This window comes from Lepidochelys kempii, chromosome 2 (assembly GCF_965140265.1).
Source record: "Lepidochelys kempii isolate rLepKem1 chromosome 2, rLepKem1.hap2, whole genome shotgun sequence".
NCBI lineage: Eukaryota > Metazoa > Chordata > Testudines > Cheloniidae > Lepidochelys > Lepidochelys kempii.
Window position 1 is genome coordinate 10,106,879 of NC_133257.1, and position 14,395 is coordinate 10,121,273.

At 39.4% G+C, this 14,395-nt stretch overlaps 1 protein-coding gene across 17 annotated transcripts in view; it reads left to right on the forward strand.

Annotated features, from left to right (window-relative positions):
* PTK2 (protein tyrosine kinase 2) overlaps nt 1–14,395 on the forward strand; it is a 377,029-nt gene that overhangs the window by 351,720 nt on the left and 10,914 nt on the right. For all 17 annotated transcript variants that reach the window (XM_073330034.1, XM_073330030.1, XM_073330031.1 and 14 more), the window contains 3 exons: nt 7,081–7,143; nt 10,690–10,729; nt 11,264–11,370. In XM_073330034.1, coding sequence (XP_073186135.1) covers nt 7,081–7,143; nt 10,690–10,729; nt 11,264–11,370 — 210 coding nt within the window. The remainder of the gene's footprint in view (nt 1–7,080; nt 7,144–10,689; nt 10,730–11,263; nt 11,371–14,395) is intronic.

A 14,395-nucleotide genomic window follows, 5' to 3' on the forward strand; every position in this document is an offset into this window, starting at 1 on the left:
AAAGTTGCACCAGTGCAAATATAATTTGTTTTTTGATTAATTTAAAACCCTTTTGTGGACCCACTTAAATCAGATTGCTGCTGGTTTATATAGCTATAACTTAACTCAGTAACCAAATTGAGACAATGCCTAAAATAGTCCAAGAAATAAATTAAGATCTCACTCTGAACTGCAGCCTACCTCACCTTTTTCACATGTGTTGGTTTGCATGCATTTATTTACACACAAAATCTTAGTTACGCTTGTTCATGTGTATTTTTCTCTCAGCAACACAAGCACAAAACAAGGAAATCCAAAGTTAAGGCAACATTCACATCAACACAATACCAATTTCCAAGCATTACCTCACTACTGTCACAATACTTTACCACACCAAACCACCCTTTCTGCCACACTCAATTTCAGCTCTACAGCACTGACGAAAAGAACATGGGCCACAGTTCTGCTCTCTGATCTGTGTAGGTTGGTACTTGTGCCCTTACGGAGCCCTGTTGATTCACAGGGAATCCATGTTGGCAGAGGTCTGTTATATGGATGGGATTATAGGATTAGAGTCAGTGTGTGTGTGTGTGTGTATAACCCAAATTTACGTCATTTACTCTCTGAGTACAGAATGAATTTTCAAGTAAATCTGTTAATTCATTTGTTATAATAATTTTTAATCATTCTTTTAAGACTTGTATTGCTGATTTCTGATTATTTTGGATCTGACTATCAAATATATTCCTGATTTTTGAAAATTGAATATTGACATTTCTAGATTATAGAATGTATGTGTGTGTGATTGTATAATTTAACCCAAAAGGAGAGCCTTCTACAACTGAAGAAAGGAGACAAACAGAAGCCCCCATGAAGTACAAAACCATGTAGATATAATTTACCTTAGTAGTGCGTAAATATCATGGTGACGGGTGCCCTATACAAAAACCCTGATGAGGAAATATACTGTATATGCATAGATGTGTGTGTTTCAGGTTAAACATCATAGTTTTGCCAGTTAAATTCCAAATAATTGCAGACACATTTTCGAGATTCTGAACCTCTGGTTGGCTAAATGTGCAATGTTGGTCTTCTGTAAAATGTTTTCTTACAGCATTTTAATGATCTGTTCACCCAATTGTATTTTATTCCCTCTTTGGATCCTTCTCTGGTTTTGTGTTGATAGTGCCTAATTGTTCATTATGCACATATGCAGTCTGTTTAGCAATTTCTCAGCACTTGTGGCATCAGAGACAGAGTGCTACATTAAGAACTTTATATTCCCTTCTCTCAATAGCTGTGGATGAAATAACTTGCATAGTTTCCTTATCTTGTTGGTTGTTTTTGTGTATATAAAAGTTCCCACATGCATATGGTTTAATACTTGTCCAACTTTGACTCTGAGAACGGTAACTCAAGAGTAATTGATGTAACTTGCTACTAAAATAGGGTTTTAATTTTTAACATGAGAAAATCCTACCGAGATATTATAGCTTGGCATGTCCTGAAAATACCGATATGTTTTTATTAATGAGTAACAGTAATGTAAGTACAGTAGGTTATATTCCAATTCTTCATCATATGCATCCATTCTGAAAACTCCGTGTTGATATTTCCAAAAGAATTCAGATATGTGAGACCACACTTTATTAGACGTAGACAAGAAATCCCCTTTCTTTTGGAGGGTTTTGATTTACTATGAATTGATGATCAGAAGGATATAATTTCTTCCTGCTCTAAAGAAATCTGTAGAAATAGCAAGCACAAAGTATTTTCCTTACACTTCCATTTTTGCTTAGTACATTCAGTAATTCTTCCATTGAAATAAACCTTTGCTCAGCCCCACAGTCTGAAAGGTCAAGAGAGAGACTTCACATTATGGAAATACATGAAATGTATTTGAAGGTGGTTTTATTGCTAGTCAGTATTAAGGGTCATGAGGAGAATCAGGGCTTGAAAAACGCACTCGCCAGTGGCAAATGATAAACTTTCCCAGGTAAATGTGGGATCCTAAACCATGAATTTCTCCAACATCTTCAGAATTCATTTTTTATAAATTGTTTCTGACCCTTACCATGGTGTTAACTAGATCTGCAGGACACACCAGCATGGCTGGATGGGTTAATTTCATGCGGCTCAGCAACCTACTGGTTTCCTTGGGAACTTTTGCTCCCCTTTACCTCCCAACTCCATATGCAGTGAAACTCCCCCAACTCCTTCCCCGATAAGCACTGGAAAACTCCCTCCACTGCGCACTCAAGAACCAAAGGGGACATATTTTACAGACCAACTAATCATCAGAGGGGATCAGCCCCCCATCCAACCAGCCACACAATGCCTGTCAGCTGCCACTGTCAAGTAGGGAAGTCTCCATAAGGTTCTAGGGAAGGGGAGCATGGTGAGTCAAAAGGTACTGTGAATGGGGTAGGGAATGGAAAGGATGAGGGATTTGGTTTGGCAGTACAGAATGATGGATAGAGTATGAAACTGGTAGATTTTTGTGTGTGATGGATGGCAAGTATTTTATTCAGGGAGTGTCACATGCATTGTTGCTAACTGAGGTGGGGTTTTTTTTGTTTGTTTTTTTGCTCCTTGTTAAAATTCTGGCACCATATCATTGTTCCAGTGCTAGCACCCAGGGGCTAAAAAGGGTCGGTGAAATCTTGTCACTTAGAAAGATCAAAGCTGCAATAGGATTGCCTTTAGAACTCTCGCTTTGCTGAACTGATAACCCACAGCTATACACATGAATAACTGAGAATGGGAATTATCTCAAGGGATTTAGAAAGCCATACCGGTGCCTGTTATCAGTCATTGAGCACTGTATTCTTAGACTGAGGCTGAAAGTGTTTATATTGTTGTGTATGTACTTAAGTTTCTGAAGTACTCACATGTGCTGCAGGCCAGTACCAGCTAGCCCCTGGGAAATATGCTCCTTTGCAAAGGGCTATCCATATTGTTGATTTTATATAGATAAGTATTAAAGGCCCTGATATCCCATAGTGGTAGTTATTGTAAGAACATACAGTAAAAGACAGACCCTGCATCAAAAAAAACTTTTGAGCTAATTTAAGACCAGATAAAATAAAAGAATGTAATAGACAACCAGAAAGAGCCAGGGATTGGAGAATAATGGTAACAATTGTAAGTACATGTGTTTACATAGGCTGGCTGTGTGCACAGCGTTAAGTCCATTATATTTTTAATAAGATACATATAAATTAAATGGATATTAAATGGCCCTCTACCTAGCCATCATCAGTTGGTAGTTACCTGTAGGCATCGTTGTCTTTAAATCATGTCCTCAGTGATTCCCTGTGCAACATCATTGCTTTCAATGAGTTTGCATAGGTCTAACCAACTGGACCTTAGTAAACAATTCTGTTGATGCTGCATGAGACAAGTCTGTTGAGCAGGTTGCTATTTTTACATAGTCACTTTTCAGGGTAGAGTTGCATTTTAATATTTTCCTATTTTTTTAAGTTTATATATAATATATATACACACAAACACACCCTAGAGGGTAGAAAGGGTTGTTTGCTCTCTGCAGAGGCTCAGGGATACGGGTGTGAATGGCTCATGGCTGTCTGGACCTTAGGTGGAGCATCTGAGAAGACAGTGACAAATCTAATCACGAGAACTTTGATTACCTAGCAATTAACAACCATGGATGGCCCACTTCTCAGCACAAAGCCAAGCAGAGTTTGCCCAGCTGGGGAGGTGCTAGGGTAGTAGCTGAGTGTTGGTTTACGAAGCAGTGGAGGTGCACTCCTGAGCTGGGACAAAGAGAGGTCAGCATGACAGAGCTTTGGGATTCTGTGCTGACCAGGATGGACTCTGCTGTAACTTGCTTTTCTCTGTGCTAATCAAGGACTTCCAATGCTGTGTTCCAGACTACTGATAAACTCCTCTGTTTTGCAACACTGGCTGTGTGTCACTGCAAATCCTGACAGAGGAGGTGCATTGCTCCTAAAATTGTACAAGTCTCCCTCAGGGGGTCTGTCCCAGGTGGGCTTGCTGAACAGAGCTCTGAGTGTGAAGCGGGGTGCTGAAGGCCCAGAGGTCCAGTGAATCCATGTGGCTTTCCCTGGAGGAAGATTGAGACCCCCTCTAGGGGGTCTGGCACCCTGCAGGGGTCCTCCCAGAGACTCTTCCAAAGCTGGGGCCATAGGACTGGTCTTGTGGATCTGTGACACTTCCCTATCTCACATAGATGTTGCAAGGATTAATTCTTTGGTCTTCATTAGCCACTAAGATACTACTGTTACGGGGGCGGCCACAGATGCACCAAGATAGGCAAAAGTGGAGAAGGGAGTAAATATAGAAGGAACTGCAGCAATATGGATTTTGGCAAAGCCCAAAAGGAAGAGAATCCCTAAAGATGATTAAAATTGAAATGTTTTTACAACATAAGTGAATTGCTCATTAAAGGTCTGATCCAAAGCCCATTCAGTCATGGGAGTCTTTATTTTGATTTCAGTGGGCACTGAATGTGTGAAAAGTCTAGATTTATGTTGGGACATGTGGAGACTTTCTTTTCCTCAGGCAGTTTTCTACAGTTTCTTTTTAACTGTCTAGAGTACCTGTGTTAAATGATTTCTGTTCTTTATATAGTAGTCAGACAGCACTGTTGTGTGATCCTGGCATTTAAAGGGCAAAGTTACAGAATATTAAAAACAAGGCACAATCAAAAAATACAGGTTTCAGAGTAGCAGCCATGTTAGTCTGTATTCGCAAAAAGAAAAGGAGTACTTGTGGCACCTTAGAGACTAACAAATTTATTTGAGCATAAGCTTTCGTGAGCATAAGCTTTCCGATGAAGTGAGCTGTAGCTCACGAAAGCTTATGCTCAAATAAATTTGTTAGTCTCTAAGGTGCCACAAGTCCTCCTGTTCTTTTTAATCAAAAAAGAGTGATTTTTTTCCCTGCCTGTATTTTGAAGCTGAGAAAATAGAAGTACTATCGTTCCATCAGTTTTCCCTTTCTCTGTATCTATTTAATGCCACCAAAAGTTGTATTTTATTCTATCAGGTGTAGTGTATGTAATTATGCTTCTGCCTTTGCTTCAAAAACACAGAATATTTCACCATTATCTGAGAGAATGCTACTATTAGGCACTTTCCTGGAAGAATAAGTAAATTCACAGAAACTTAAAAATCATTGCCCAATCCAGTGTTTTAGTGACTGAGATTTTTTTTCGCTTTGCCCAAGAGCATTTGCAATGTAAATATATATGAAACAAAGACAATTTCTGAACACTAGCTCCAAATCCAATAGTAATGTAAAGCTCTTTGGTTACATTCATTTACTAAGATAGAGAAGATAATTTTTGTGTTGTTTAGTTTAAAATATAATGAAAAACATTACATGGTTTATGTAAGATGCATATTTATATGTATACTGGACACCTACATAGCTAGCAAAAAAAGAATCTTTTGTCAGAAAGGATGTGTGCTCTTGTGGTTAAGGCAATGGCTTGAGATTCAAGAGATCTAGGTTCAGTTGCAAGCTTTTCCACAGACTCCCACGGTGACCTTGAGCAAGTCACACAATCTCTCTCTGCCTCAGTTTTCCATCTGTAAAATAAGAATAATAATACTGCCTTTCTCCCACCTTTTGTCTGTCTTGTCTATTTAAAATGTAAGATCTCGCTGAGGCAGGGACTGTCTCTTTCTATGTAGTCGTACAGTGCCTAGCACAAAGGGGTCTTGGTCTCAGCTGTGGCCTTTAAGCGCTACCTTAATACAAATAGTCTGTGAAAGCCTGAGTGAATGCTGACAGTATGACTGTACCACAGCTCAGGCTCTTCTTACTGGCTGCCAACAAATGGTGACTATTCCTAAAGACTGATACTAGGTGTGTTTTTGTAGTATAGCACAAATTTTTTTCAATTTTTTCAATTTTTTTCTGGAACATTTAGCAAGATATACCTAACCATGAGTAATCCAGGGCACAGCACTCCCATATTTTCATTCATAAGCAGAGAATAGAGACTGGGTAGTTTTAAATGAAAATCACAGAATTTTTGTCCTCCAAAAAGTTTGACCCCAAAACGATTTACAGCCCTACATGACATAACTTTAGTGGAAATCCAGCATTTTGTAGTCTGCATTTATTTAAATAAGAAAAGTCTCCACTGTATTTCCATGTAATTTTCACTGGAGTTAGTAGGCATTATGTGCAGTGGAAAATGGACTCCTCCATACACATTCCTAGCTGAGGGAGGTAGAAGACAGATCTTCTTTCATTCTTTGTTGGTCTATCCATGACATCAGAGGAATTTCCTAACGGAGCTGACCTTGTGGTCTTGGGATCAACCATAGCCATTGTTTCAGGACTGCCTATCTGTTGGTCTTTCTAAATGTTTATTTGTCTCAGAAGTATAAGTACAGTGGATACCTGGGTGTGTGAGGAAGGGAGTGATAAATTAAGTTTAAAAAAAAAGTCTTTTCCCTAAAGCTTTTGTACCATTTAAAAAGAGCCCTCCATGTACTGTTTTTAACTCTAATAAAAGGTAAATTTGTTTATTGCTTCTTCTATCAGCAGAAGGGTATCGAAACCAGTCTTCTTTATTAGCTTTCTGTATCTTAAATGCAGTGTTTAAGGAGCTCCAGTAATTGGCCCCATTTGCAGGCTTGGAGATGGAGCCAAGTACATATAAGCCTTTCTCAAGCAGGAAACAGGAATTAATGCGCAGCATTTCTCATCCTGTGGTTGAAATTTTTGCTGTTAGGAAGAAAATACAATAACAAACGACTTTGCTGCCTCTGAGAGAATTAAAATGCAGGTTTTCCAATGTTGTGTTGGGGAAATGGTACTATCAATATTTATATAAAGCATTTTTATGTGCTAGCAGAAAACGGGTAGCTGAAAAACAGTTCTTTAGAAGCTACTGATAGTTTCAGTATCTGTACTTGCAAGAGCATGTTACAGGAACTGGGGATGTGAAGAATGGAATGGAATGAAATCACATCTCTATTTGTCAAAGTGTAAATTTTTTGATGGTACTTTCTTGCCTTTAGGATGAATTGAATCCTAGGCTGTTTGAATTTATAATGCTCTTATAAACAAAATACAAAACCACATTGTTCATTCCTCTAGAAACCTGATGTGCGGCTCTCCAGAGGCAGCATAGACCGAGAGGACGGGAGCCTCCAGGGCCCGGTAAGTATGTATGTGTGGTATCTTTTCAGCTATCAACTCTTTCTCTAGGTCTCTGTAGAACACACTGCACATTGCCCTGATTATGGGAGGGGAGTTAAAGTTTGCTAAATGTTTCCATTATTATTACGTGGGTCTAAAAGTTTCCAGAGGCTTAGCTTCTACGGGAATGGCAGCAACAGCAAATTTGTTCACACAACTGTTTGGGGTTCTTTTTCTTGGTGCTGCTGTTGAAACAAATGCCTGAATGTTTTAGCAAATACACTCTGATTATTTTACAGTGTACATGGGATGATTAGCCAAGGCTTTTATTTAAAAATAGGGGTAGTTTTGCTTAGATTTCTGTCAACAGGAAGCAAGATTAAATTACCTATGCGGATGTTTAAGTAACTGAAGAGCTTTCTCATAAGTAATATAAGTCTTGAGTAATGCAACAACAACAATCTCTCTGGGGGTAAATGAGCTACTAGAAAACAAATGGGGCAGATCCAATATTCATTCATTTACTGCCAGACAACAGCTGCAGCTATGATATATTCTCACTCACTGACTTAAGTCATGTCTTTTGTGTTTAAAAAAAAAAAAAAAGGGTCTCAAATAGTTTCACTTCCTTTGTCGTCTCTGTACCACAGAAATTGAAAGTAGGTGGTTGTGCTGTGTGTGTATGTGTGTGTGTTAATGGTTTCATTGGACTGGTTGACGTAACTTTTCTCTAGTGATTGCCTTCATCAGTGTTTCTCTAAATTCATATTTTTTTAATTCGCCTTTCTCATTAGTTTGAGCTGCTCTTGTAAAATCCAAATTGTTAAATACAGTAGAATCTCAGAGTTACAAACACCTTGGATATGGAGGTGGTTGATAACTGAACAAAATATTGCAGTGGTTCTTTCAAAAGTTTATAACTTTTGAACATTGACTTAATACAGGTTTGAAACTTTACTATTCAGGGGGAAAAAATGCTGCTTTTAACCATTTTAATTTCAATGAAACAAGCACAGAAACAGTTTCCTTACCTTGTCAAAAAAATTTTAACTTTCCCTTTATTTTTTTTAGTTTACATTTAACACAGTAATGTAATTACTGTACAGTATTTGCTTTTTTTTTTTTTTTGGTGTGTCTGCTGCTGCCTGATTCCAGTTCCAAATGAAGTGTGTGGTTCAAAACTCTGAGATTTTATTGTGCTCATTCATAACTTAAATATTATAGGGGAGAGGGACTTTGAGACAGATCCACAAAGGGATTAAGACACCTAACTGCCACTTCAGGTACCTAAATCCAAAATTTAGATCCTCAAAACCCCTGCCCAGCTGCTGCCTATCTCTGTAGACACCTAAATTTCTGCTGGTAAAGTGCCCATTGCATCTAAAGATCTGCCACTTGACATGTGCACAGCAGCCTCAGTTTAGGCACCAGGTCACCTAGCACACACTTAAGCCCCAGTGGGAGGCGGTGGGAGAGATGGTTCCTTGTAATTTTTAGCCTAGTGGTTAGAGCACTCACCCACAATGTGTGGACACCGAAGTTCAGTTCCCCCATCCCCTTTAATAAATTTTGCTTCCCATGGCTGCTTGATCCCAGGATGTCTGCTTGTGCCCTAAATGAGAAATGCACTATATGTAAAACTCAAACTACACAGCCCTGCATTCCCAGATGAGATGAGGTGGGGAAATTATCCCCATTTTACAGCAGGGGGAGCTGAAGCACAAAATGATAAAAGCTAAAAGTGTCTACTAATTTTTGGTGCTCAGCTTGAGACGGCTAGAGCTTGATTTTTCAGAATACTTAGAACGCAACTCCAGTGGGCTTCACTTGCAGTTATGAATGTTCGGTACTTCTGCAAATATGAGGCAGAGACCCAGCATGGAAATTTTCAGACCACATGGTTAAAATCTGGCCAAGTTTTAAGCAGCTGGAAACAGGGTCTTATAATGGAAAGTGTTAGACAACTTTAACTATAGCTGTCACTGCCATCTCTGCCTTTAATTTTAATACCATAAAATTCATTTCTGCGAATGTTGCAACCTCTGATTTGGTTAAATTGAGCTTTTATAAGGCAGCTGGTATAAGGCAGACCTGACAAAACTTCTTTTGGATAAATACTGCATTGCTGTCTCTAGAGCTGCTTATCCTGTTAGCTTTGCTAATGGAAGGATGATCCATTCGCTGGGGCACTAGCCTGGAACTCGGGAATCCCAGGTTCAATTCTCTGCTCTGCCACAGACTTCCTGTGCAACCCTAGGCAAGTCCTTTAATGTCTCTGTTCCTCAGTCCCCGTCTCCAAAATGGGGGTAATAGTTCCCTACCTCACCAGGGTGATGAAAGTATAAATACTTTAAAGATTCTGAGGTGCTCAGTTACTACAGTAATGCGGGCCATGTGAGTACCTAAGAGAGAGATTTGCAAGCACAAATGTTCTCTAACACACACCCCAAAATCAAGTTTGATTGCTGAGGTTACACTAGTAACAGCTAATTTGGGCATGTGAATTAATTAGCACTCTATGCAGTGATTTATACTGGATTCATCCATAGCTAATGGTGAGTTTGTGCAAGAACTCACGTGTCTTTGCACAAGTTTAGGTGAACCCTCAGTTCTCAGAATTAGTTCTTTTTAAAGTGTTGAAAATGCAGCTCCCTTAGATTTAATGCAATTGAGACTTTAAATCTCTTTCCAGTCTTTTTACCGTATAGATATACAGCCCGTTTCAGAATAGTTTTCACTTAATAAATAAATGTCCTGTTGAGATGTTTTATTGCTGTGCTTACTGAGAACTGTAGCTATGTCAACATTTTTAATTTGCAAAAGAAACCCCAATCTGCAGAAGCTCTTTCATAAAACATGAGTGTATTTAGATTGTTGTTTTTCAAGAAGGCAAATGCAAGTCTCATATACAGCATTTGTTCTGTTCTGACTAAACAGATTTCCCTCTGACTTGACAGTAAGCTGTGTAAATATAATTAGCAAGGCAACTCATTTCAATTCAATATAAAGAATTTCCAAATTAATAAGTAGACTATCTTTTATTTATTCTGTTTTTACTGTGCATTTCTAAAAGTCTGCTTAATCTGATTTAAACTATAGCAATAGAAAAGACCCTAGGCATGCAGTCTTCTAATTGTTCTGCTACAATTTTTTCTCTTAACAGCCACAACTTATTTAAAAATTATCTTTGGATAGAGAACTAAATATGGTAAATGTGCCATCCTATTTGACTAATGCCAGTATCAGCCTTGCAAGGACAAACTATTAGTAATACAGATAAAGGCCAGTGTGGTTGTGAGCAGCAGAACACAAGATGAATGAACGTTTTTATCCTAAGTAATGTTATCTGAAATTGTAGTTGGAAGCAATATGTGTCTCGTGATACCTTAAAGTAATGCGGGGGGAGCAGGGGAAATACTTTTGGAATGTCTGTGACTGGAAATCTTAAAGAAATTGGATAACTCTAATGGCTAAGCTTACAACAACAAATCTTTCAGATGAGGATCCTGAGTTATAAACACCGTAATTGTAATAACTAGAATACTAAACTTAAATTTTCTTTTACAGGCTGGTAACCAACACATATATCAGCCTGTGGGTAAACCAGGTGAGCCATACATTTACTATATAATCAGCATGAACACTCAAGTTCCTGATCTTTGATGCATTTCTTCTCATCTCAGAAATTGCATTAATTGCCACAGTAGTAAATAATAATCTAGGCCAGTATTGGATACCCTGAGGTTAGGCATCTAAATACAGTTTGGCATGATTTTCAGAAGTGGTAAGCACTCACAACATCTATTGATTGTTTTGGGAGGAGTCCTGGCTGATTTAATTTAAATGCCAAACTTTTGGCCACAGAATTTTCAAATTTGTGGCTGAGATTTTTGAGCTTTATTAAAATGTTCATGTTGTTATCTTCATTGTTTCAAGGCTTGAAAAAAGACTGTGGGATCTTTTAGTCTCTGACTTCCTTTAGCTGAAATAAAGATAAGAAGCATAGTTTGGCAGATGGAGTTTTCATAAATGGAAATAGAACAAGCTTATTCAATGTGCTGAATACCTTCCCAAAATGTTATAAAGTCAATATAATAAATTTAGTCCTTTTGTAAGGTGTGCAAAATATGTTGTTAACTAGATCATGCAGCTCCGCCAAAGAAACCACCTCGTCCTGGAGCCCCCAGCCATTTGGGTAGTCTTGCCAGTCTCAACAGCCCTGTGGACAGCTACAATGAAGGAGTGAAGGTACATTGCTCAGTGTCAAATGAAGTATGTTTTAGCTAATTGCTCATTATGCACCAAAAAAAGAACCATCAGCAGTTACTAATGTGTGAGCTGATGCTGAAAGTGAAAACAAAATTGAAGCTTGTAACTGAATACGTTGTCATGGGACATATTCACACTCGCTGTTTGCTACTGTGGTTTTGCATCTCCTTCCAGTCGGACCTTGTTTGGAACAAGAATTCCTGAAAATAATACTCTCCCTCCCCCATCCATCTCCCTTCACCTGCCGTTGTGCTTAGTTGGAATTTCATTTGGCCGTTACTTCCAGCTTGAAGAGCAACTGATATGTGGGGTACAAGAGACCATTCTCACTGCCCATTCTCCCAGCTTATCAGAGTGATGTTAATTGGTGGAAAGCAAATAGCATAACCACAATTCTACTTATTTCAGTAATCATATGATTATTTACATAGTGGTTAGGTGTCCTAGGCACTGTGGTGCATGTCTCTGCTCATTAGGATGCGTGGGACACTCGACTTCTTTTCTTGTCCCCCTCTCTGCTGTGATGTTCCAGCATGCTTCTTGCTGCAATGTCACAGCTGCCCTAGAGCAGTGGTTCTCAATCCGGTCCGCCGCTTGTTCAGGGAAAGCCCCTGGTGGGCCACTCCGCTTTGTTTACCTGCCGTGTCCGCAGGTTCGGCCGATCGCAGCTCCCACAGCCCATCCCTCGGCCCACGCCACTTCCCATTGCAGCCCCCATTGCCCTGAGGTGGCGAACCGTGGCCAGTGGGAGCCGCGATCGACCGAACCTGCGGACGCGGCAGGTAACCAAACCGGCCTGGCCCGCCAGGGGCTTTCCCTGAAAAAAGCGGCAGACCAGCTTTGAGAACCACTGCCCTAGAGCCCTGATAGGGGGCTGTGGGGAAGGGCCCAGTAAATGGTGCATTTAAGTATATTATGTGTTTTTTAGAAGATTTTCTTGTTCACTGTTTCATCTCTAATAGAGATGAAATAGCAACATAAGAAACTACAGAACTGCTCCATATACTAAACAATCACCTGATCCCTTCATCCCCCAAGCGGGATTCCATGATGGCTGTCACACCGCAAAACTCTGCGCTCTGGAGCATCCCAGTGGAGTGGATGCTGCAGTTTGGCCTAAAGCACAAAAAAGCTGCATGTGCTAAGTGCCCCTTTTCCAGGGGCTGACGTAAATGGGATTTGTTTCTTAACATACAGGTCACCTTTAAACATGTCTGTTCACTGCTTTTGGGGATTTGTTTGCCTTGCAAATTATCAGGAAGTTGAAACTCAAGTGGCCTCTTTGCCTCCTGAAGTGGAAGAGGCTGGAGCTGTTCTCAGTGGGAGCAGTTTTTCAGGGGCAATATATGATGCTGCCTGAGAACTCTGGGTCGGTGATACTGTAACAGTGAAACAAACTTTATGCAGTGCGGTGTTTTATTCCTGACATCCTTTCATTTCATCTCTGGAGTAAAATATGGCACCATGAAAATTCGATTTCTCCTGTTGTAATATTACTGACCCAGAATCCTTAGGCAACAGCATTACCTCCCCTGCCTCCACTTTCTCAGCTGATGCCATCAAGAGTGGCCACAGAGGTGATTTTTTTGTGCTCCAACAATATCCTGAGAGGAAAAAGGTGAAGAAGATATTATAGCACTGCTAAACTTGCACTGTCCAACATAAGCTCCCACAAAGCCATATAAGTTATGTGCTGCCATAATACAAATAAATGATGATATAAAGCAAGGACAACTGAAGTGAAGTTTTACAAACATGCCTCAAGGGAAAAGAGAAACTCTCAGTTATCCAATCCTAGCCTTCCCAAGTCTGCAATGAAGACCTGGATTCCCTTGCAGAGGTGGACATCGCTGGTATGGTTAGTGATATCTGTTTTATAGTTTTAAAAAAAATATGGAAACCCAGTTCATCCCCAGCTGGGAAATACAAAACAAACCATCGAAGTCGTACGCTTAGCAAAAATGGACTATTTCCACAAGGTTCTTTCTCTCTGTTTTTTGTTCTGAGATTATCTGAATGCTTCAGAATCAGCATAAATGAACAGAACTGGCCACTTAGAGCTAGATTGTTTATTATAAAATGATGCCAGTGCTTTTCAAGTTGCCAAACCTCAGAAAATGTAAAAAGCAATAACAGATGTGTTACTAAATTCGGCTTTTCTGTCTAAAATTCCCTTATAAATACTAACATTTGATGCACGTTAAAAACATTTGCAGAAAAAATATGCCTTTGACACCTGGGCCAGACAAAAACTACAATGCAAAGGTAATTGGCGACGTTAGATTTAATAAAAGATGCACAGACTCTCAGTGGCTAGAGTTATGGGTTTCTTTTCAGAAGAAAAATAGTTTCGTGTTAATTTTCTGCATTGAGAGTCTGTTTTTCCTGAAACTGGTTTCTCTTACCTTCTTTTGGGAGGCTTGTATTTGAATACAACATGGCTTTGTCAAAGTCTTCCAAGTTAAAAAGATGATTTTCCTGGGGTCATTAGTGCATAAAAATATGATAAAGAAGTGAGTCTCTTGCAAATTGTGCTGGTTGAACTTTTAAATTCCTAACTCCCTTTTCCATAATGCCAGAATACAAGTAAAAATGACAAGACTTGAGGTTCTTAATCCCTGGAGCCTGTGGAAAGAGAGGCATCAAAAAAATGTACAGTATACAGTTACTTGTTCAGGGGAAGTCAGCCAACCATGTGAAGATAACCCTGGCTGTTTAGTTTGCGGTGGAACAGTGTTGGTGTTGGCTATAGAAACAGCAAAGAGAAAAAAATTAAGTATCAAGAATTACAGATACCCTTATTCTGTGATTCCAAGACCCAGCCAAAGGAATCAAATGGGTTGTGTGTAATCAGTCCAAAATGGTCTCTCAGTAGTTTGTAACCACAGTCTTAACCAAGAATCTTCATGAACAAGAGCAGTACAGTTAGATGACTAAATATTTCCCACTATGAGGACTTCAAAAACAAATCTTCAAGCAAGAATTATGCAACCTCTGCCTGAGC